The sequence below is a fragment of the Coffea arabica genome, chromosome 8e, assembly GCF_036785885.1.
Source record: "Coffea arabica cultivar ET-39 chromosome 8e, Coffea Arabica ET-39 HiFi, whole genome shotgun sequence".
In the NCBI taxonomy this organism is placed as follows: domain Eukaryota; kingdom Viridiplantae; phylum Streptophyta; class Magnoliopsida; order Gentianales; family Rubiaceae; genus Coffea; species Coffea arabica.
The window spans coordinates 20,071,465-20,095,184 of NC_092324.1; the positions used below are offsets into that span (position 1 = coordinate 20,071,465).

The following is a 23,720-nucleotide window of genomic DNA, read 5'->3' on the forward strand; positions in this document are numbered from 1 at the left end:
GAACATTTCTAGTTATTCCTCGGGACAAGCAAGTAAAAGTGCCCCACCTTCCAAGATGGGAAGAGGAACGGGAGGAGTGAGGACTGCTGGAGTTTCAAGAGGGGCTTTGATGAGGAGGTCGAGAGAGCTATCCAAGTGGAGCAAGTAAAGGTACCATTGGGGCCGATGACACAAGCTCGCGCGAAGAGATTGAACGAGACACTACAAACATTGGTTCGTGCGGCCCGAGAGTCAAGTAGAGAGCCAAAGGCCATCGAGGGCCTCAACGAAGCTAGGCTCGTTATCTTAGTCTCGGCCATCACTGAAGATTAGAAGTCCATGGCCCATTATTAGTTAGTAGGGTGTAATAAAGAGGTCTAGGCCATGTGGGCCTTAGGTCCAATAGCTCTTTTAGTTAGTTAACGAGTCTACGCTGAGCTGGTTCGGTCAGCAAGTCGGGGGTCCAGGGGGCGACGCGCCCCGGTGGGGGCTCGGGGGCAACGCCCCCGGAGCTAGTATCGGCCCAAAGAGAAGCCTAAGGGCTGGCCGAATTTTCTCCTTGTTTTCCAAGCTTTGTTAGGTCTTAGTCACGGCTACAAATAGCCTTAAGTCAGTGTTTACATTCAGTTTTTGGGGATTAATAAAATTACATTGAGAGTTCTCTCAAAGCTTCATTGAAGCACATTGAATATCTTAGATTTATATCTTAGGTATTCAATTGACTTATCAATCTAGGACCGCGCTAGATTGTGACGTCTTCTACAAATACCGAAGTTCATTGACCACGTGATCAACAGGTTTAGGTGATCCGCTGCATTCGTCGTCTTCAACGTGAGTCTCTACCTTCTAGATCCAAGCCTTTCTGTACGGGTTGCATCACAAGGTTAGTGCCGTTCGTATCAGGCTTTATCAAGAGGAGGTCGTAATGGGCAAGATCGAGCGAGAGGAACACCTTCTGGTGGTCAAACCGTAACTCCTCAAGTTAGTTGTGGCTATTGTGGCAAGCCCAATCATACGGAGAATGACTGTTGGAGGAAATTGGGGAAATGCTTGTACTGTGGTAGTACTGAGCACCAGATATCGAAATTCCCAACTGTACCAAAAGAAAGAGGTAGCACCCAAAGGCCTGAAAAGTTAGCCTCTAAGCAATCTAGTGCTGGAGAGAGTCGACCAAAGGTACCTGCTAGGGTTTACGCATTGGATTATCAGCAGACTCCTGATGCTACAGAGGTGGTCGAAGGTACGATCCCTATTTTCCACGGTTTAGCTAAGGTTTTAATTGATCCGGGTGCGACACATTCTTTTGTGAACCCTAATTTTATGAGTGGGATAGATGTGAAGCCAATTAAGTTACCCTTATGATTTGGATGTTAGAACACCTACTGGGAAATAAAGTTTAATTGCTAACTTGGTGTATAGAAATTGCGAGATATGGGTCGGAGAACGGAAATTACTGGCCGATTTGATGAGTTTAGAGATTAAGGGGTATGATGTTATCTTAGGAATGGACTGGTTAGCCCGCTACAATGCACAGTTGAATTGTAAGACGAAAATGGTAGAATTGTGCATTCCAGGAAAGTCAACCTTAAAATTGGATGTAAGGGGTAGATTGGCCCCATCTGCTCTTGTTTCAGCAATTCGAGCTAGAAAGATGTTGAGTCAGGGAGCTCAAAGATATTTGGCTTTTCTTATAAATAACTCTAGTGATAAAGTGAGATTGGAGGATATGCCTGTAGTGAAAGAATATCCAGATGTGTTTCCTGAGGAACTAGAGTCTTTGCCTCCAAAAAAAAGAGATAGCTTTTAAGATTGATGTGACTCCAGGAGTAGCACCTATCTCTAAGATGCCGTATAGAATGGTTCCAGCAAAATTAAAAGAGTTGAAATTACAGTTTCAAGATCTGTTAGAGCGAGGCTTTATTAAGGAAAGTGATTCACCGTGGGGAGCTCTGGTCTTGTTTGTTAAAAGAAAGATGGGAGTTTAAGACTGTGTATAGACTACCGAGGCTTGAACGATGTAACCATAAAAAATAAGTACCCTTTGTCCCACATTGATGAGTTATTTGACCAATTGCAAGGGACGGTAGTATTCTCGAAGTTGGACCTTAGGCAGGGTTATTATCAGTTGAGGATTTTGGAAAATATATACCTAAAACTGCCTTTAACTCGAGGTACGGACATTTTGAGTTTGCAGTAATGCCATTTGGATTGACTAATGCACCTGCGACTTTTATGGATTTGATGCATAGAATTTTTAAGCCTTATCTGGATCAGTTTGTAGTAGTGTTCATTGATGATATACTGGTGTATTCTAAGACTCCGGAGGATCATGAGAAACATTTGAGAATTGTTTTACAAACGTTAAGGGAACATCAGTTATACGCTAAGTTTAGAAAATGTGAATTTTGGTTGAAAGAAGTGACTTTCTTAGGTCATATAATTTTCAAGGACGGAATTAAGGTAGATCCAACCAAAGTTGAAGCTGTGGCTAAGTGGAAGCAACCGGAAAACCCTACTGAAGTTCGGATTTTATAGTGTTAGCAGGGTATTACCGGAGATTCATCAAAGATTTTTCTAAGATTGCTGGACCTATGACTGAGTTAACTAAGAAGAGTGGGAAATTTATATGGAGCTATAAATGTGAAAAAAGTTTCCAAAAGTTAAAGAGACGATTGACGAGGGCACCTGTATTAACTTTGCCTAATGGAAAAGATAGCTTTGTAGTATATACAGATGCTTCCAAAGAAGGCTTGGGATGTGTATTGATGCAAAATGGTAAAGTGATAGCGTACGCCTCTAGGAAGTTAAAACCTCACGAGAGAAACTATCCTACTCATGACTTGGAGTTAGCAGCTATGGTATTTGCATTAAAGAAGTGGAGACATTACCTCTATGGGGTAACGTTTGAGGTTTTCACCGACCATAAAAGTCTTAAGTACTTATTTTCTCAAAAGGAGTTAAATTTGAGGCAACGTAGATAGATGAAATTTTTGGAAGACTATGATTGCACGATAAAGTATCATTCGAGAAAAGCCAATGTAGTGGCTGATGCTTCAAGTCGTCAAGTGCAAGTGGCAGGATTGATGATTAAAGAATTGCACTTTTGATACGACCCTCGATCAACGCGTTTCGAGACACGCAGCACATTGCCCAAGGATCTAGCGAGGTTGTCCAATGCTTGGAATGCGGGACCTAAAACCAACACGGACGACACGAATTGGTAGAAGGCTGTAGAACGACGACTCCAATGGAAGGTGAATACTCCAGTGGATAGGTCGGTAGAACAATCAAGGACAAGACGCAAGATTGCTCAACACCCTTGCCAAGAGCAAGTAAAGGCTCGAAATTCTCACAAGGAAGAAAGTCGAAAAACTAAGCAAATTTTATTCATAAAACGTCCACCTCAAAACCTTACAAAGCAAGCCTTTTATAGGCTAATCGCTACTAAAACCTAAGGAAAACAGGAAAGGGAAATTCGGCCATCTTGGGGTCAAGATGGGCCGGCCCATGCTCTACTAAACAAACTAATCCAACTCTAATAAACACTAAGGCTTAAGGCCCTATTCGTCCAATTCTCTTGGAGGTCCACATGTCTCTTCATGGGCTTGGATCATGGTGTAGATAACTTGATTGTCTCCTTCTAAGCTTTCAATATCTCTATGGATTCCATGTTGGTCTTGGACAATTCGAACAAGGGCTTGGAGGGATTTTTTGAAGAGCTTGGTCCGTGCACGTGTGACTGGGCCCAATGGAACTCCGACTGGGTCGTTGCGTGGGTTGAGATCTGCGTACACACCAGTCCCCTCCTCTTGAGAAGGATTTGCCCTCAAATCTGGATCTTCCTCGTCAAGAAATGGGCTCAAATCTGCGACATTGAAGGTCGCGCTAACAATATACTCCCCAGGTAGCTCCAATTTGTATATGTTGTCATTGACTCGTTGGAGCACGCGAAAGGGTCCATCTCCTCTTGGGGATAACTTGTTTTGACGCTGCTTGGGGAACCTTTCTTTCCTCAAGTGTAGCCAAACCCAATCTCCAGACTCAAAAATCATCTTACGACGGTGCTTGTTGGCTTGCTGGATGTATTGCTGAGTACGCCTCTCAATGTTTGCCCGAACGGCTTCATGTAACCTGCGCACAAAATCAGCTTCCTTTTTTCCATCTAAGCTTGTGTGCTCAGGGGAAGGTAAGGGTACCAAATCCAGGGGGGTCAGGGGGTTAAAGCCATAAACGATCTCAAAAGGTGAGTAGTGTGTTGCACTATGAACAGTTCGATTGTAAGCAAATTCAACATGAGGCAAATACTCTTCCCATGATTTAAGATTCTTTTTAATCAAAGCCCGAAGTAGAGTACCAAGTGTGCGATTGACAACTTCAGTTTGTCCATCGCTTTGTGGATGACTGGTGGTGGAGAATAACAATCTAGTGCCAAGTTTAGACCACAAAGTCTTCCAAAAATAACTCAAGAACTTTACATCTCTATCACTAACAATGGTTTTAGGCATGCCATGCAGGCGGACAATTTCTTTGAAGAACAAATTAGCAATATGAGATGCATCATCGGTTTTGTGATAAGGGAGAAAATGAGCCATCTTAGAGAATCGATCAACCACTACAAAGATGGAGTCATTACCCCTTGGTGACCTAGGTAGTCACAAGACAAAGTCCATAGATAAGTTTACCCAAGGATAGTGAGGGATGGGCAATGGGGTATACAAGCCGTATGGATTTGTTTTAGATTTCGCCTTATGACAAGTGACACATCTACCAACCAAGCGTTCAGCATCTCTATGCATATGAGGCCAGTAAAAATTGTCCCATGAGACCACCACTATGCGCCTCTCGAATCAAAAGATCACGAATGGAAGAGTTAGGGACACACAATTTATCCACATAAAACAAAAATCCATTGTGCAAGAAATACTTTCCATGTGGATTCTTTATACAAGATGCATAGACTTCCTCAAAGTCATGGTCTTGGGTGTACAGTTCCTTAAGCATTTCGAACCCTAGCAACTTAGCATCAAGAACAGCAAGCAAAGAATGTCTACGAGATAAAGTATCAGCTATCACTTTCGTTTTGCCAGTTTTGTACTTAATGACATACGAGAAGGTGTCAATTAAACTTACCCATTTGGCATGGCGCTTGCTCAACTTGGGTTGGCCCTTGAGAAATTCAAGGACTCGTGATCAGTGTGTATCACGAACTCCCTTGGGCGCAGGTAGTGTTGCCAAGTCTCCAATACTCGTACAAGTGCGTAGAGCTCCTTATCGTACGTGGGGTAGTTCAGGGAAGCACCTCCTAGCTTCTCACTAAAGAATGCACAAGGTCTCTTGTCTTGCATGAGAATGGCGCCAATACCTACACCAGAGGCATCACATTCAATTTCAAAGGTCTTGTGAAAATTTGGTAATGCCAAAACAGGTACATGTGTGAGTTTGTCTTTGAGGGTGAGGAATGCTTGGTCTTGGGCTTCTCCCCAATAGAATTTGTCATTCTTCCTGGTCACGGCAGTCAAGGGGGCAGCAATGGTGCTGAAGTCTTTGACAAATCGGCGGTAAAAGCCTGCCAATCCGTGGAAGCTGCGCACCTCATGGATAGATGTTGGAGTTGGCCATTGCTTGATGGCTTCAATCTTGGACTTGTCTACTTTGATTCCCTGTGAGCTCACTACATATCCTAAGAACACAAGCTCGTTAGTACAAAATGTGCACTTCTTAAGGTTAGCGTATAAACGCGCCTGTCGAAGTGTCTCAAGAACTAATCTCACATGCTCCATGTGCTCTTGTTCACTGCAACTATATATTAGAATATCATCAAAGTAAACAATGATAAATTTTTCAATGAAATGCCTCAAAACATGGTTTATTAACCGCATGAATGTACTACGGGCGTTAGTCAACCCAAAGGCATGACTAGCCACTCATAGAGGCCATGTTTGGTTTTGAAAGCCGTTTTCCATTCATCGCCTTCTTTCATCATAATTTGGTGATAGCTACTCCTTAGGTCAATTTTAGTGAATATAATAGCACCATCGAGTTCATCAAGCATATCATCTAATCTAGGAATGGGGTGACGATATTTAACAGTAATAGCGTTAACGGTCCTACAGTCAGTGCACATGCGCCAAGTACCATTCTTTTTGGGGACAAGTATCACAGGCACAACACAAGGACTTAGACTTTCCTTTACCCAACCCTTACCTAATAGGTCATCAACTTGCCGTTGAAACTCCTTTGTCTCCTCAGGGCCCTTGCGGTAAGCAGGTTTGTTGGGTAGTGGTGCTCCAGGAATCAGGTCAATTTGGTGCTTAATCCCTCGAATGGGTGGTAAGCCATCAGGTACCTCATCAGGAAAAACATCCTCAATTTCCTGCAAAAGAGCAACCATACTCGAAGGCAATGCCTTATCGAGCTCAGCAACGTCTAGTAGCACGTGCTTGCAAATCATGAGTAAGACGGGTTGGTCAGCATTTACAAGTTTGCGCACATCCTTGGCCTTAATTATCATGTTTTGCTTCCTAGTGTTTGGTTTAGCCAATGCATGATCACGTGGTACACTAGGTGTGCTCACTTGACCCTTAGTCGATTGCTCACTAGTGGGCGTGGAGCAAGTGCCATGGTCGACCGTCTTTTGCTTTCGCTTTTGACGGTCTAAGTCACACTCCCTTTGCAATTTTAATTGGTCATCGTAAACTTGTATAGGTGTGAGTGGTGTGGGGACCTTACGTTTGCCATCATGCAAAAGTGTGTACTTATTTGCCCTTCCATCGAATGTGACGTGTTTGTCAAATTGCCAAGGTCTCCCCAAGATGACATGTGTGGCATGCATAGGCACTACATCGCACACAATTTCATCAGTGTAAGTACCAATTGAGAAAGGGACGCGTACCTATTTGAAGACACGTACCTCGCCATCGTCACTTAGCCATTGGAGGCGGTAGAGGTGTGGATGTCTAGTAGTTGGGAGACCCAAGTTCTCAACCATTAGCAAACTCGCCACATTGGTGCAACTTCCCCCATCAATGATGAGACTACACACCTTATCACCTAGTTTACAGCGAGTGTAAAATAAGTTCTCTCGTTGCAACTGCTCATCCTCTTTGACTCGGGCGGTTAGCACTCGTCGTGCCACCAAGTAACCTACTTCTCCTTGTGTAGGAGAGCAATCTTCCTCAGCCGAGTCATCCTCCAGGCAGTCACCTTTGATCAATCCAGGCACCTCCTCACAATCGTCATCATCGGACACTATCTCGCCACTGTGAGTGATTAGCATGACCCGTTGATTTGGACATTGAGACTGGATATGTCCAAACCCTTGGCACTTGAAGCACTTAATGTCCCTACTCCTAGCCTTAGGAGTCATAAGTGGTGCCTTAGAAGCAGACTTGGATACGTCAACAGCTTTGTTAGGGGTAAAATTGATATTGTGGTTAGAGGCATTACCTTGAATTCAGCTAGAAGGAGCTGGTGTAGCCGAATTTCCAGCTTCGTGGGTTGTTCGCCGTGGTAGGTTGCCCTTCCAGGAAGGCGAGTTGCAAGTTTGGAAGGTACGGGTCCCACGCCTCAATTTCTTTCCCCTCTCGGCCTTGATGGCAAGTTCAAGAAGGTCTTGTATGTCCAAATAATGTTGGAGCTCCAAGGCTTCTTGAAGGTCAGGATTGAGACCTCTAAGAAGCCTGGCCATGGTCGCTTCACCATCTTCTTGATTGTTTGCCCTCATCATGGCCATCTCGATCTCCTTGTAATAGATCTCCACACTCATGTTGCCTTGAGTGAGGGTTTGAAGTTTAGAGTGGAGATCACGGTTATAGTAGCTAGGAACAAATCTCTTGCGCATCAAAACCTTGAGTTCTCGCCAAGTCCGGACTCGTGGTTCTCCCATCCTCCTTCGATGAGTCCTTACTTGGTCCCACCAGACTAGTGCGTAGTCGGTGAACTCGACAGTGGCTACCTTAACCTTTTGTTCCTCGCTATAGTCGTAGCAGTCGAAGACCATCTCAATGCGGCCTTCCCATTCCAAGTAAGCCTCAGGATCACTCTTGCCTTTGGACATGGGGACTTGAATTTTAAGTCCCTTGAGTTCGTTCTTAGACATGTCCCTCTTAGGCCTCTCGGCACGTTCATCATCCTCACTACCCAAGTAGTCTTCACTATTTGTTCCCCTGTTGCCATGGGCACTCCGATTGTGAGACCTGGAACGAGAGCCTCGTGTGAGACTCTGGGAGAGTTCATCAAAGCGAGTGCGCAATTCCTCCATTTGTTGTTCACTAACTCGCCTGAGCTCATTCTTCATGGCGGTGAACATTAATGAGTAGTCAGTGGGTGGTTGCTCTTGCTCCATGCCTGCAAAAATGGTTAGAAACAAGAGAAAACAATGCAATTATAACCTCACGTCACTCCCTTAGTGTAACACCCTCTCTCGTGTGGATCACTCAAAAGCACTCTAATGGGCCTTACCAAATGCCTTTACCTATTGGGTTAGATAGTTGAGAAATGCCGCTCAAACCCAATAATTGCCACCAACTTTTTCCACAAGAGTAATCAAGAAGCAAGATACGAAATGGAATGTAAGTTAAGTTGGAAATGGCAGTTTTGGGAGGACTCTAGTGGCGGACAGCAAAGGAAAGGCGCTAAAAGAAAGAAAACCCTAGTTTCCTATAACGTAGGAGTGATTTTCGGAAATTTAGTAGAAAATGTAGGAAAGTATCCTAAAAGTTAAGAGAGAATAGAAGAGAGTGTCCAAGTGAAAACAAAGAGGGTATCCAAGTGTTTTACTTAGTTTCCTAGTCGACCTTGGCAAACAAGTTAGTGTAGGAAACCTTTTAGGAAAACCTTTTCTTCTTGTAACAACTTTTAGAAACTTCCAAATCCCAATCCAAGAAGGGTTACCAAACAGTTTCGATTTTCCCTTGCCAACAAATCAAATTCGGCCCTCACAATTCCCTCTCTAACTCATATTTGGTTTTCCCCTTTCAATCCTTTATCAAGTCGGCTGAACACCTATAAGATCCCCTCCACACAACCCGAGCTCACACACACACAAACCAGATTCGGCTACCCTCCCACCTTGCGCAACAACCAAGACGTTTTCGACTATGGCTTCGCAGCAAGAGGATGCGAGTGCCCTCACGCAAACTTCACCCCCATGGGTTGCTCAAGACTCATCCAAGAATTTTACTCCTAGGCCAAGAAAGCCCTTCACCACCGCAAGAAAGTATAGGAAGTTGTTTATTCGAAGGGAGGTTCAAGTTTTCAAGAAACAAGGTGGTCACAAAATTCAAGAACCTCGAAGGGTGGTTCAAGTTATCAAGGCACAAGGTGATCAAGAACCACAAGAAGAGGTAGGGCAGAATTTTTGAGTACTTTTCTTGGGTTTTAAATTTCTGTTTTGGGTAGAAACAAGATGTAACAAACTGATTTGGCAATAAAAGGACTCGACCTTTCTTCCTTGTTTAATTTTCTTGCCAACCGAATGCTTTTTCTTTCCTTTTCCTTTTCGTTTCTATTTTTTTTTTTGACTTATGCAAAACAACACACACCACTTGGCCGAAAGAAACAAGTTCCAAATTTGGTTCGGCTATCACTCACAACAAGAAACTTTCGACACTCCAAGATCTGTCAAGAACTCCCAAGCAAGTTATCAAGAACTTCAAGAGAATGATCAAGAAATTCAAGAAACCCTAGATTCTTGTAGGTTTCCTTCAAGATTCCCCAATACCAACAAGATTAACCCAAATCAGATTAGAAAATTAAATAAAACGACTTGGATGACAACAAATAAGCTTGGACAGATTTGGAAACAAGAAACTCTTGCGCATACAAACCCTAGCCGCAAGTAGGAAACCCTAGTCGCCGCCCTTAGAACTTTCTTTTGTTCTTTGATGACCACGGACAGATTGGGCTAACTACCACACACGACGTGGACAGAATTTTGGATGCAACAAGGACACAAGATACGGTCAGATTTGTCAAGGCAACAACCACGCATGCATGAACAGATTTGACACAAAACCCTAGCAATAATTGAAGATAACTAGCGACTCACTACCAAGAACCAAGTGCGGACAGATTTGATGAACAAGCCACGCACGATGGAGACACAAACGACCAGCACTTGATGCAACAAACTACTACGGACAGATTTGAACCAAACGACTCATACAACAAAGGAAGAAAAGTGCAGACAGATTTGTTTTTTTTTTTTTTTGTAACAAGGCAGCGGAATCAATAAAACTAAGACAAAGCTACGGATATAACGGAATATACCCAACCAAAGCTCTAAAGCCAACTGATATGACCCTCGATCAACATGTTTCGAGACACGTAGCACATTGCCCAAGGATCTAGCGAGGTTGTCCAACGCTTGAAATGCAGGACCTAAAACCAACACGAACGACACGAATTGGTAGAAGGCGGTAGAACGACGACTCCAATGGAAGGTGAATACTCCAGTGGATAGGTCGGTAGAACAATCAAGGACAAGACGCAAGATTGCTCAACACCCTTGCCAAGAGCAAGTAAAGGCTCGAAATTCTCACAAGGAAGAAAGTCGAAAAACTAAGCAAATTTTATTCATAAAACCTCCACCTCAAAACCTTACAAAGCAAGCCTTTTTATAGGCTAATGGCTACTAAAACCTAAGGAAAACAGGAAAGGGAAATTCGGCCATCTTGGGGTCAAGATGGGCCGGCCCATGCTCTACTAAACAAACTAATCCAACTCTAATAAACACTAAGGCTTAAGACCCTGTTCGTCCAATTCTCTTGGAGGTCCACTTGTCTCCTCATGGGCTTGGATCATGGTGTAGATAACTTGATTGTCTCCTTCTTAGCCTTCAATATCTCTATGGATTCCATGTTGGTCTTGGACAATTCGAACAAGGGTTTGGAGGGATTCTTTGAAGAGCTTGGTCCGTGCACGTATGACTGGGCCCAATGGAACTCGGACTGGGTCGTTGCGTGGGCTGAGATCTGTGCACACATCAACTTGTTGGAAGAGGTTAGTTGTTGGAATTCTCGACTTGAACCAAGAAAAGTGATCCTTGGGAATATTGTCGTGAAATCCACTTTGTTGGAACATATCAAGGAAGTACAAGAGAACGACCTTGAAGTGCAAAAGTGGTTGGAAAAAGTTAATAGAGGAGAAAAGTCAGATTTTAATCTGGGTGTGAATGGCGTGCTAAAATTTTGAAATCGTATAGTAATGCTAAAGGACGAAGGGCTTAAGAAGGAAATTTTGGAAGAAGCACATCGATCTAAGTACACGGTACATCCTGAAGGGAATAAAATGTACCAAGTGATACGAACCAAGAGTCACCATTGCGAACTATTCGAGTTCCCCTATGACCCGTGACTCGAGCACGAGCTAAGAAGATGAGGAAGGAACTCCAAGGGCTTGTTCGTGAGATACAAGGCCAAGAAATTATCCCCAAGGTCATTGAGGGACTTGAGCATCAAGGAATGAAGGTCATCCATGTGGTGCATGTCAAAGAGAACCATGTGTGACCCTTCTCTAGTCACATTTGCTGTTTTAGTTAAGTCATTGTAATAAGGGCTTAATGGTCCATAGCCTTACTTTATTTACCTAAGGGATGACCTCATAAGTGATACGAATGCGCGGGTCTAGACGAACAATAAAGTTGAAAAGGCGGCACGTATGACCCCCCCTCTAAACCCCGAGTTGATGAACTAAGATGAATCTCAACCCAACAACTAACGATTTAGTGAACCAACGATCTGGATAGAAGAACGCCACAATCAAGGTGTATACTTGATTGATAAGTTCAATTTGAATAACTCAAGAAAACTCTCAAGTATTCAAGCAAAGCTCTCTTGGAAGAGAAAAGTGAATAAACTAACAAATATTATATAATTTATGAATATCCTCAACAAGGAGGAAGTATGGCTATTTATAGCCTTTACAAGCATTAACCCTAATCCGAAAATTGACTAAACTAACCCTACCAATTAATGAAAAGGATTCGGCCAGCCCTAGGTTCATAATGGACTGACTTTAACTAATATTTAACTATAAAAGGATAAATAATAGAACTAGCTTAACTCCTCCTTAAGCGTGACCGCTAGGTGAGGGCACGCCTAACTAGCAACAGGCGCTGGAGGGTCTTCTACTTGGAGCAATGTGTAAAGTTTTGAATCTTCATTCTCCAAGCCTTCAATAATCTTTAAATCATCTCCAATGCGGCCTTGGATTGTACTCACAAGGGCTTGTAAAGATTCACGCATCTTCTTGGCACGAGCTCTTGTGACTGGACCACTTGGTACTTGAATGACTTGTGCAACTTGTGTTTGACCAGCCTTGAGCCCCTCATCAATCCCCTCCTCTTGAAGGCGATTTGTCCCCAAATCAAGCTCGTCATCTGCATGAAAAGGACTCAAGTCAGCCACATTGAATGTAGCATGTACTCCATACTCACCTGGAAGGTCAAGTTTGTAGGCATTGTCATTGATGCGCTCCACAACTTGAAATGGGCCATCACCCCGTGGAAGTAGTTTGTTGCGCCTTTGGATTGGAAAACGCTCCTTTCTCATGTGTATCCAAACCCAATCACCTGGTTCAAACACCATCTTGCGACGTCCCTTGTTGGCACTTTGAATGTATTGAAGGGTACGTTTCTCAATATTAGCTCTAGCTTTGGTATGCAAATCCCGCACGAACTCAGCCTTTTTCTTACCATCTAGGTTAACTCTCTCAGAAATAGGTAAAGGAGACAAGTCTAAAGGTGTGAGAGGGTTAAATCCATAAACAATTTCAAAAGGTAAAAATTGAGTAGAAGTATGCACAGTGCGATTATATGCAAATTCAACATGAGGCAAGCAATCTTCCCAAGATTTAATGTTCTTTTTAATAATTGCTCGCAACAATGTAGATAAAGTCCGATTAACCACTTCAGTTTGTCCATCAGTTTGTGGGTGACTAGAAGTAGAAAAAAACAATTTAGTCCCTAGTTTATACCACAAAGTTTTCCAAAAGTAGGTAAGGAACCTTACATCCCTATCAGAAACAATGGTACGAGGTACCCAATGTAAACGCACTATGTCCCTAAAGAATAAATCAGCCACATGTTTAGCATCATCAGTTTTATGGCAAGGAATGAAGTGAGCCATCTTTGAGAAACGATCAACTACTACATAAATGGAATCATGCCCTTGTCTAGTTCTAGGCAATCCAAGTACAAAGTCCATAGACAAATCTACCCAAGGTTCATGTGGAATGGGTAACGGAGTGTAGAGGCCATAAGGATGTACCTTTGATTTGGCTTGGTGACAAGTGACACACCTTTGTGTATGCCTCTCGACATCCCTCTTCATGCGAGGCCAGTAGAAATGCTCTTGAAGAATTGACAAGGTCTTGGCCACTCCAAAATGTCCCATGAGGCCTCCACCATAAGCCTCTCTAACCAACAAAAGTCGCATGGAGCACATTGGAATACATAGTTTACCTTTGTAGTACAAGAACCCCTGCGACATAGAATAATGCTCACGAGTAACTCGTGGCAAAGTTGTGAAAATCTCACCAAAGTCTAGGTCAGCTGCATATAAATCCTTAATGAATTCAAAGCCAAGCAACTTAGTGTCTAATGTAGTGATTAGTGTATACCTTCTAGAAAGTGCATCAGCCACTACATTAGTCTTTCCAACCTTATATTTGATGACAAAAGCAAAACTATCAATGAAAGCTACCCACCTCGCATGCCTTTTGCTCAATTTGGATTGTTATTTGATGTGTTTGAGCGATTCATGATCAGTGTGGAGTATGAATTCCCGAGGTCTGAGGTAGTGTTGCCAAGTTTGGAGAGCTCGCACCAAGGCCATCAACTCCTTGTCATAAGTTGAGTAGTTCAACGAAGCACCATTCAACTTCTCACTAAAGTAAGCCACTGGTTTCCCCTCTTGAATTAGCACAGCTCCAATACCTACACCAGAAGCATCACACTCTACTTCAAAAGCCTTGTCAAAATTAGGTAAACTTAATACAGGTGCATGTGTGAGCTTGTGTTTAAGTAATTGGAAAGACTTAGCTTGTTCTTCTTCCCATTGGAACGGCACATTTTTCTTGATAATGGCTGTAAGTGGGGCAGCAATGGTGCTGAAATCCTTGACAAAGCGTCTATAGAAGCTTGCCAAGCCATGAAAACTCCTTACCTCACTTACACTGGTTGGAATTGGCCACTCATTTATGGCCTTCACCTTTTCTTGGTCAACTCGTATTCCCTGTTCACTCACAACATAACCTAGGAAGACAAGTTGGTTAGTGCAAAAAGTACACTTCTTAAGGTTAGCATAGAGGCTTGCCTTTCGAAATGCATCTAAGACCATTCGTACATGCACAGCATGCTCTTCTGCACTCTTACTATAGATCAAAATGTCATCAAAGTAGACTACCACAAATTGACCAATAAAAGAACGCAAAACATGGTTCATTAACCTCATGAAGGTACTAGGTGCATTAGTTAAGCCAAAGGCATGACCAACCACTTATACAGACCATGTTTTGTTTTAAATGCTATTTTCCACTCATCCCCTTCTTTCATGCGTATTTGGTGATAACCACTTTTCAAGTCAATCTTAGTAAATATAATAGCACCATGTAACTCATCAAGCATGTCATCTAATCGAGGTATGGGATGGCGATACTTTACCGTTATGGCATTTATGGCTCTACAATCGGTGCACATCCTCCATCCTCTATCTTTCTTTGGCACAAGTAGGACAGGTACAGCACAAGGACTTAGACTCTCTTGAATCCAGCCCTTACTAAGCAAGTCCTCTACTTGCCTTTGTTGCTCCTTAGTTTCCTCCGGATTAGTCCTATATGGTGCCTTATTTGGAAGGGAAGAGCCAGGAATGAAATCAATTTGATGTTCAATTCCCCTCAAAGGTGGTAACCCATTAGGTATATCCTCAGGGAATACATCTTGGTACTCCTGTAAAAGGTTAGCAATAGCACTAGGCAAGGAAGCACCAAGTTCATTAGTGAGCAAAGACTCTTTACAAAACAAGATAAGCAAAATCTGGTTAGAGTGCAAAGCCTTTCTCACATCTCTAGTTCTAGCAAGCATGATGGATTTTCTCTCCTTCTTTCCTTCAATGGCCGAATGTGAAGTGTCAATTTTATGAGAAGATGGTTCGGCCATTTTGCTCTTTGTATCATGCAAAATTTTCTTTTTATTGTCACAATGCATGTCATATTCCTTTTGCAACCCAATTTGGTCATCATGCACTTGTTGAGGTGTAAGAGGTGCAAGTGTGATCTTTTTAGTATTATGCACAAAGGAATACTTATTCAAGAAACCATAAAAAATGACCCTTTTATCAAATTGCCACGGCCGACCCAAAATAATATGAGTAGCTTGCATAGGCACAACATCACATAAAACATCATCTTTATATCTACCAATGGCAAAATTAAGTAAAACTTGCTTATGAACACGTACCTCACCACTATTATTCAACCATTGTAGTTTGTAAGGTCGGGGGTGATCACTTGTTGGCAAGTTCAATCGTTCCACCATGAGTGCACTAGCAACATTGGTACAGCTCCCTGGGTCAATTACCAAGCTACAAAGCTTGTCCATCACATGGCACCTTGAGTAAAATATGTTCTCTCGTTGAAGGTCATCTCTACCAGCTTGAGTAGTTAGAGCTCGCCTTGCAACCATACCAACTTTACCATGAGCTGGTATCTCCTCAAATTCCTCATCCTCCTCAACCAAGGGAGGAATGTCCTCATACTCATCCTCCTCATCCGTTTGAACTTCCCCATTTGGTAGCATAAGCATAACCCTTTGATTTGGGCATTGGGAAGCAATATGTCCAAATCCTTGACACTTAAAGCACTTAGTGTCGCGGTTTCGAACATTGCTTACCTCATGAGTAGGCCTACCATCGCCCCTTGAGGGTGGTTTTGAGGAAGTTGCATTCGGCCTTAGTGATTCCTTGGTTGTCCCACCTTGTTTGGTCAAAGGGAATGCACTAGAGGGGCTGACCTCCCTCTTGAAGGGTTGGTTTCTCCAATTTCCAGCTTGAAAGTTGGAATTGTGTCGAATTGGACCCCTCCTCTTGAGCCTCCTTTCAATCTTAATAGCTTTGTCTAGCATATCATGGAGGTCCACATAGTGGTGCATCTCCACTTGATCCGCTATTTCAGGCCTCAATCCACTTAAAAATCGTGCCATAGTAGCTTCCCGGTCCTCGACAATGTCAGCCCTTAACATGGCTATCTCCATCTCCTTATGGTAGTCCTCCACGCTTTTGGTTCCTTGTGTCAAATTTTGAAGTTTGAGGTACAAGTCACAGTGGTAGTGACTAGGAACAAAGCATTTTTTCATGACACCCTTCAATTCGGTCCATGTAGTGATAGGGTATTCACCACTTCGCCTTCTACTAGTAGTGATTTGATCCCACCACACTATGGCGTAGTCGGTGAATTGCATGACTGCAAGTCTCATTTGCTGTTCCTCGGTGTAATCATTGCAATCAAAGATCAACTCCACTCGTTTCTCCCATTCCAAATAGACATCGGGGTCGGATTTGCCTTGGAAAGTAGGCAATTGCATTTTAACGCCTTTGATTGGATCCACACCAGCTTTGTGGTGTTTATTCCTCCATGTCCTCGACCCATATTCCTCCTCGGAGTTGGAACTTTCATAGTCACGGGTTGGCGCTTTGTGTCTCCGGGACTTAGAATTGGTTTGGGAGTGTTCGAGACTATCCATCCTCTCATGCAATGGTTCTAATTCCTGTTTCATTATCTTGAGCAATTTATCAGTCATAGCATCCATTACAAGTTTAAGATCAAAAGGAGTAGTTTCCTTCCCTTCGAACATGTCGAGGTATTCCTGCAAAAATAGGGTTAGTGGAAATAACACCTCACTCACTCCCTTAGTATATCACTCACACTCGTGTTTCACTCAAGTGTATTAAAACACTCTAATGATCTCACCAATCACTTCTCAAGTCACTAGATTGCTTTTCTTGAAGAAATCAGAATTTTCTTGAAGAAATTCAATCAAACTTGAACCAAATTACACCCAAGTGTGGCGGATGAAGGCTGTGATTTTTGGAAGTTTATTGGACTGATTTTAAGACACAAAAGGAAATGTATAATATGCTGGAAAAATACCCTAAGCTGTCCGCCCAAGAAAAAAAAAATCAAGAAAAGGGAAAGTTTGGTTTGTGACTAGTAGCTAATTTTAGGAGTTAACTACCAAGTGGAATCCAAAACTGATTAGGACTCTTGGGACTTGTAAACCACGTTTTTATTGGCTTGAAATACTATAAAATATGCACCAAAGATCGGCTGGGCAGTTGGCACAAACCACAATCAAGAAACAGAAGCAAGAGGTGGCTACAAAGTAGGAAACCCTATCTTATCTTCCCACCTTTTGTGGCTATTTAGTAGCAAGGTTTCTTGGTTGTTTTGGGGTGTTAATGGCTGCTGGTTTCGTGGACAAAGAGAGGCGGCCAATAGTTCAAGATTGAAGGCAACAAGGTTTGTTCTTTCAACCCAAGCTCGGCTAGGCTACCCAAGCAAATTATTTTCTTGTTCTTGAAATCCGATTTGTGTTTTCTTTTTCTTTCTTGCGTTGTTTTTTTTTTTTTTTTTTTTGCAAGATGGATCTTTCTTTCTTTTTCAATTCGGATCCTACACACAAGAAACAAGATTTTTTTTTTTTTGTGTCAAATTTGAGTAAGGGCAGCCGCAAGTTCGAGACAAGAACTTTGGTTTTGTTTTGAAGGTTCAAGATTTGGAAAGGTTGAGAACAAGATTTTCAAGAACCCTTGTTTTCCCACCCAAGAACTTCAAGATTCAATCAAAATTTCCAGATTTCAAGAGTTTGAACAACAATATCCAACAAAAACTTGATGGCAGCCCACGAAAATAGGTTTTTCCCTCTCTTTTTCTGATGAACAGTGTTTTCGGGGGAATAGTACCCGATGAACAGTAACCTTTTTTTTTTTTTTTTGGATGACTCTATATGAATTCAAGACTTCAAGATACAAGACACAAGACCCACGAAATCAAGACACACGATGGAAGAATTGCGGACAACAACCAACACGAAAATTCAAGACAATCAACGAAAACAAGGATAAAACAACAAGAACACAAGAAAAAACCCTAGCCGCTTATGGAATTCCTATACGACCAGAATTTAACACTATAAGAAACGGAAATTTTTTATTTTTTTTTTAAGGAAAACTTACAAGGCGCAATGGGATATACTTGATGTCGTCGACTAGCTCTTGATACCAACTGATACGAATGCGCGGATCTAGACGAACAATCAAGTTGAAAAGGCGGCACGTATGACCCCTTTAAACCCCGAGTTGATGAACTAAGATGAATCTCAACCCAACAACTAACGATTTAGTGAACCAACGATCTGGATAGAAGAACGCCACAATCAAGGTGTATACTTGATTGATAAGTTCAATTTGAATAACTCAAGAAAACTCTCAAGTATTCAAGCAAAGCTCTCTTGGAAGAGAAAAGTGAATAAACTCACAAATATTATGTAATTTCTGAATATCCTCAACAAGGAGGAAGTATGGCTATTTATAGCCTTTACAAGCATTAACCCTAATCCCAAAATTGACTAAACTAACCCTACCAATTAATGAAAAGGATTCGGCCAGCCCTAGGTTCATAATGGACTGACTTTAACTAATATTTAACTATAAAAGGATAAATAATAGAACTAGCTTAACTCCTCCTTAAGCGTGACCGCTAGGTGAGGGCACACCTAACTAGCAACAGGCGCTGGAGGGTCTTCTACTTGGAGCAATGTGTAAAGTTTTGAATCTTCATTCTCCAAGCCTTCAATAATCTTTAAATCATCTCCAATGCGGCCTTGGATTGTACTCACAAGGGCTTGTAAAAATTCACGCATCTTCTTGGCACGAGCTCTTGTGACTGGACCACTTGGTACTTGAATGACTTGTGCAACTTGTGTTTGACCAGCCTTGAGCCCTTCATCAATAAGGTTCGGTCAAACCCACAATTCTTAGTCTTATGGAAATAGTCAACCCTACAATTCTTAGTCTTAGTCAAGCCCACAATTCTAGACTAGTTCCACATTATTTAGTTTTTCATCTCTATGTAAGGCTATAAATAGCCCACACTTCCAACGATTTTAGGCATTCAATCAATAAATCAGATTTTGAGAGTTTTCTTGGTTTCTCCAAGGCTTCTTGAATACCTTAAAATTTCTCTAGGTGTTCGTGACTTATCAATCTAGAATCGCACTACGTTGTGGCATCTTCTACCATTATACCAAGGTTCATTAACCACGTGATTAACGGGTTGAGGTCATCTGCTCCAAACTTGGTGTCCTCTTGTCGATCCTGAAACTAATCTTTTACGGGTTTTGTCACAAGGTTGGAGACATTCATATCAGTTGGTATCAGAGCTAGTTAAGAGGTATCACATTATATGATGTGAGCGTGGAAGCAAAAGCCAACTAGCTTTCACAAGCTAAAGGAATTTGCTTCAATGGAAGACGAAATTCTGAAATTTTATTAATAATATCACAAAAATTGAATGTAAACAATGACTTGGGGCTATTTATAGCCTTGTCTAACCCTAATAGAACTTGGGAAATATTAAGGAAATTCGGCCAGCCCATTGGGTCTCTCTTGGTTGAAAGCTAACCTACTAATTAATTAACTTAATGACTAACTAAAGTACTATTAGACCTAAGGCCCACATGGTCAAAGCCAAGCTCAACAAGAGCTACTTAATCGAGGCCCAATCCTCCCTTTGAGGATTGATCACTTGCACCTTCAATTGTAAGCAATATCTTGGTAGTCTTGCAAGGATCTTCCATGTTGATTCCTTCAATGGGCGGTTTCTCTTGGGCTTGGACGGTATGAACTAAGGCTTGAAGTGACTCCTTGAATCTCTTAACTCGTGCTCGTGTTACTGGGCCTTGAGGGACCTTCACGGGGTCAACTTGAACACCATGGGCCTCTTGCTTATTCGCATCACCTCGCCTCAATTTCTTTCCCCTTTCGGCCTTGATGGCTAGTTCAAGAAGATCATGCATGTCCAAGTAATGTTGGAGCTCCAAGGCTTCTTGAAGGTCAGGGTTGAGACCTCTAAGGAACCTTGCCATGGTAGCCTCACTATCTTCTTGAATGTTCGCCCTCATCATGGCCATCTCGATCTCCTTGTAGTAGTCCTCCACACTCATGTTGCCTTGAGTGAGGGTTTGAAGTTTAGAGTGGAGATCGCAGTTGTAGTAGTTTGGAACAAACCGCTTGCGCATTAGTGCCTTGAGTTCTCGTGGTTCACCATTTCGCTTTCGATTAGTTCTTATTTGGTCCCACCAAACTAGTGCGTAGTCGGTGAACTCAACAGTGGCAACCTTCACCTTTTGTTCCTCGCTATACTCAGAGCAGTCGAAGACCATCTCGATGCGGCCTTCCCATTCCAAGTAAACCTCAGGGTTGCTTTTGCCTTGGAAGGTGGGGACTTGGATCTTAAGTCCCTTGATCTCATTCTTGGGTGATACGGTCCTCGATCAACATGTTTCGAGACACGTAGCACGTTGCCCAAGGATCTAGCGAGATTGTCCAATGCTTGGATTGCGGGTCCTAAAACCAACACAGACGACACTAATTGGTAGAAGGCGGTAGAACGACAACTCCAATGGAAGGTGAATACTCCAGTGGATAGGTCGGTAGAACAATCAAGGACAAGATGCAAGAGCAAGTAAAGGCTCGAAATTCTCACAAGGAAGAAAGTCGAAAATCTAAGCAAATTTTATTCATAAAACGTCTTCCCCAAACCCTTACAAAGCAAGCCTTTTTATAGGCTATTGGCTACTAAAACCTAAGGGAAACAGGGAAGGGGAATTTGGCCATCTTGGGATCAAGATGGGCCGGCCCATGCTCTATTAGAACAACTAATCTAACTCTCAACTAAACACTAAAGCCTAAGGCCCTATTCGGCCAACTCACTTGGAGGCCCACTTGACTCTTCATGGGCTTGGATCATGGTGTACATAATTTGATTGTCTCCTTCCAAGCCTTCAATATCTCTATGGACTCCATGTTGGTCTTGGACGATTCGAACAAGGGTTTGAAGGGATTCTTTGAAGAGCTTGGCCCATGCACGTGTGACTGGGCCCAATGGAACTCGGACTGGGTCATTGCATGGGCTGAGACACACATCAGTCCCCTCCTCTTGAGAAGGATTTGCCCTCAAATCTGGATCCTCCTCGTCAAGAAACGGGCTCAAATCTGTGACATTGAAAGTCGCGCTAACATTGTACTCTCCAGGTAGCTCCAATTTGTATGCGTTGTCATTGATTCGTTGGAGCACTCGAAAGGGTCCATTACCCCTTGGGGACAATTTGTTTTGACGTTGCTTGGGGAATCTCTCTTTCCTCAAGTGTAGCCAAACCCAATCTCCAGGCTCAAAAATCATCTAACGACGGTACTTGTTGGCTTGCTGGATGTATTTCTGAGTACGTCTCTCAACGTTTGCCAGAACGGCTTCATGTAACCTGCGCACAAAATCAGCTTTCTTTTTCCCATCTAAGCTTGTGTGCTCAAAAGGAGGTAAGGGTATCAAATCCAGGGGGGTCAGGGGGTTAAAGCCATAAACGATCTCAAAAGGTGAGTAGTGTGTTGCACTATGAACAGTTCGATTGTAAGCAAATTCAACATGAGGCAAACACTCTTCCCATGATTTAAGATTCTTTTTAATCAAAGCTCGAAATAGAGTACCAAGGGTGCGATTGACAACTTCAGTTTGTCCATCGCTTTGTGGATGACTGGTGGTGGAGAATAACAATCTAGTGCCAAGTTTAGACCACAAAGTCTTCCAAAAATAACTCAAGAACTTTACATCTCTATCACTAACAATGGTCGTAGGCATGCCATGCAGACGGACAATTTCTTTGAAAAACAAATTAGCAATATGAGATGCATCGTCAGTTTTGTTACAGGGGATAAAATGTGCCATCTTAGAAAATCTATCAACCACGACAAAGATGGAATCATTATGATGTGTGCACGGACCTTAGCCCAAGTAATAACCCAGTCCGAGTTCCATTGGGCCCAGTCACACGTGCACAAGCCAAGCTCTTCAAAGAATCCCTCCAAGCCCTTGTTCGAATTGTCCAAAACCAACATGGAGTCCATAGAGATATTGAAGGCTTGAAAGATTTTAATCGAGTTATCTACACCATGACCCAAGCCCATGAAGAGTCAAGTGGGCCTCCAAATGAGTTGGCCGAATAGGGCCTTAGGCCTTAGTAGTTATTTAGCAATTGATTAGTGTTTAAGTAAGAGCATGGGCCGGCCCATCTTGTCCCAAGACCATGGGCCGACTTTTCCCTTTCCTAGTCCCTTTAGGGTTTCAGTCACTTTAGCCTATAAATAGGCTTGCTTTGTAAGGTTTTAGGTAGACGTTTGATCAATAAAGTTTTGCATATTTTCGATTCTTCTTGAGAGAGAGATTCGACCCCTTTACTTGCTTTGGCAAGGGTTTTGAGCAGTCTTGCGTCCTGTCCTAGATTGTTCTACCGACCTATTCCCCTGGAGTATTCACCTTCATCGGAGTGTCGTCTACCGTCTTGAATCAAATCGTGTCGTCCGTTTGGTTCTAGATCCCGCAATTCCAAGCGTTGGACATCCTCGCTAGATCCTTGGGCAAACGTGCTACGTGTCTCGAAACGTGTTGATCGAGGAACGTATCAGTTGGCTTCAGAGATTTGGTGGAGGTATCTTCCGTTATATCCGTAGTTTTGTCTTAGTTTTCCTTGTTTCCGCTGCCCTGTTCATCCGACACTGTTCACGTTACTGTTCATCCGAACACAAAAAATCTGTTGGTGTGTTACCTCCTTTGTGTTGTGTCTAGTTTGTTGATAATTTCTGTCCACAACTTGTTTTTTGCGTTTGAGTCGTTTGTTGCATCAAAAATTCTGGTTGTTGGTGTTTCAACGTTGCTCCCAAATCTGTCTCGTTAGTTGGTTGTCGCTTGGGCAGCAAGAACAATAACGTGACGGCTGCTAGGGTTTCCTTATCTTGCTAGGGTTATCCTTGCGGCTAGGGTTTTCTACTTGCGGCTAGGATGTCTACTTGCGGCTAGGGTTTCTTTGTTTCACTTGGACACTCTCCTACATTTTAGAAATACTCTCCTACATCCTCTCCTATATTTTAGGAATACTTTCATACATTCTCTCCTAAATTTTAGGAACACTCTCCTACATTCTCTCCTACATTTTAGGTATACTCTCATACATTCTCTCCTACATTTTAGGAACACTCTCCTATATTCTCTCCTACATTTTAGGAACACTCTCCTACATTTTCTCCTACATTCTCTCCTACATTTTAGGTATACTCTCATACATTCTCTCCTACATTTTAGGAACACTCTCCTACATCTCTCCTACATTTTAGGAACACTCTCCTACATTTTCTCCTACATTCTCTCCTACATTTTAGGAACACTCTCCTACATTCTCTCCTACATTTTAGGAATACTCTCCTACATTCTAGGAACCCACTCCTACATTTTAGGAAGCTAGGGTTTCTTTCTTTTGTGTCCCCATTGGCGCACTTCCATTTCTGTCCGCCATTATTGGCCTTTCAAAGTCGTCCATTTCCACTTCATTTTGCACCCATATTTGTGTCTTACCTTCTTGGTTACTCTTGTGGAAAAAGTTGGCGACAATTATTGGACTTGAGCGGCCTTTCTCAACT

At 42.6% G+C, this 23,720-nt stretch overlaps 1 protein-coding gene across 1 annotated transcript; it reads right to left on the bottom strand.

Moving 5' to 3' along the window:
* Positions 1–5,769: 5,769 nt before the first annotated feature.
* LOC140012679 (uncharacterized) lies at positions 5,770–16,828 on the bottom strand. Its single transcript, XM_072060960.1, has 8 exons — positions 14,488–16,828; positions 14,267–14,380; positions 13,806–13,915; positions 13,013–13,640; positions 12,416–12,715; positions 8,076–8,325; positions 6,890–7,238; positions 5,770–5,778 (listed from the first exon to the last, which is right to left on the bottom strand). The coding sequence occupies exons 1-8, from the start codon at positions 16,826–16,828 to the stop codon at positions 5,770–5,772; spliced, it is 4,101 nt and encodes a 1,366-aa protein (XP_071917061.1).
* Between the last annotated feature and the right edge of the window lie 6,892 nt (positions 16,829–23,720).

Excerpts from the sequence above, each read along its gene's own strand:
- LOC140012679 (XM_072060960.1), bottom strand. The coding sequence starts at position 16,828 with ATGTTCGAAGGGAAGGAAACTACTCCTTTTGATCTTAAACTTGTAATG. Across the intron at positions 12,716-13,012 it reads GCGTTTACATTGGGTACCTC|ACTTGTCTCCTTTACCTATT; the intron begins GTACCATTGTTT and ends TCACACCTTTAG. Across the intron at positions 7,239-8,075 it reads GAGAGGCCTAAGAGGGACAT|TGGCGAGATAGTGTCCGATG; the intron begins GTCTAAGAACGA and ends AATCACTCACAG.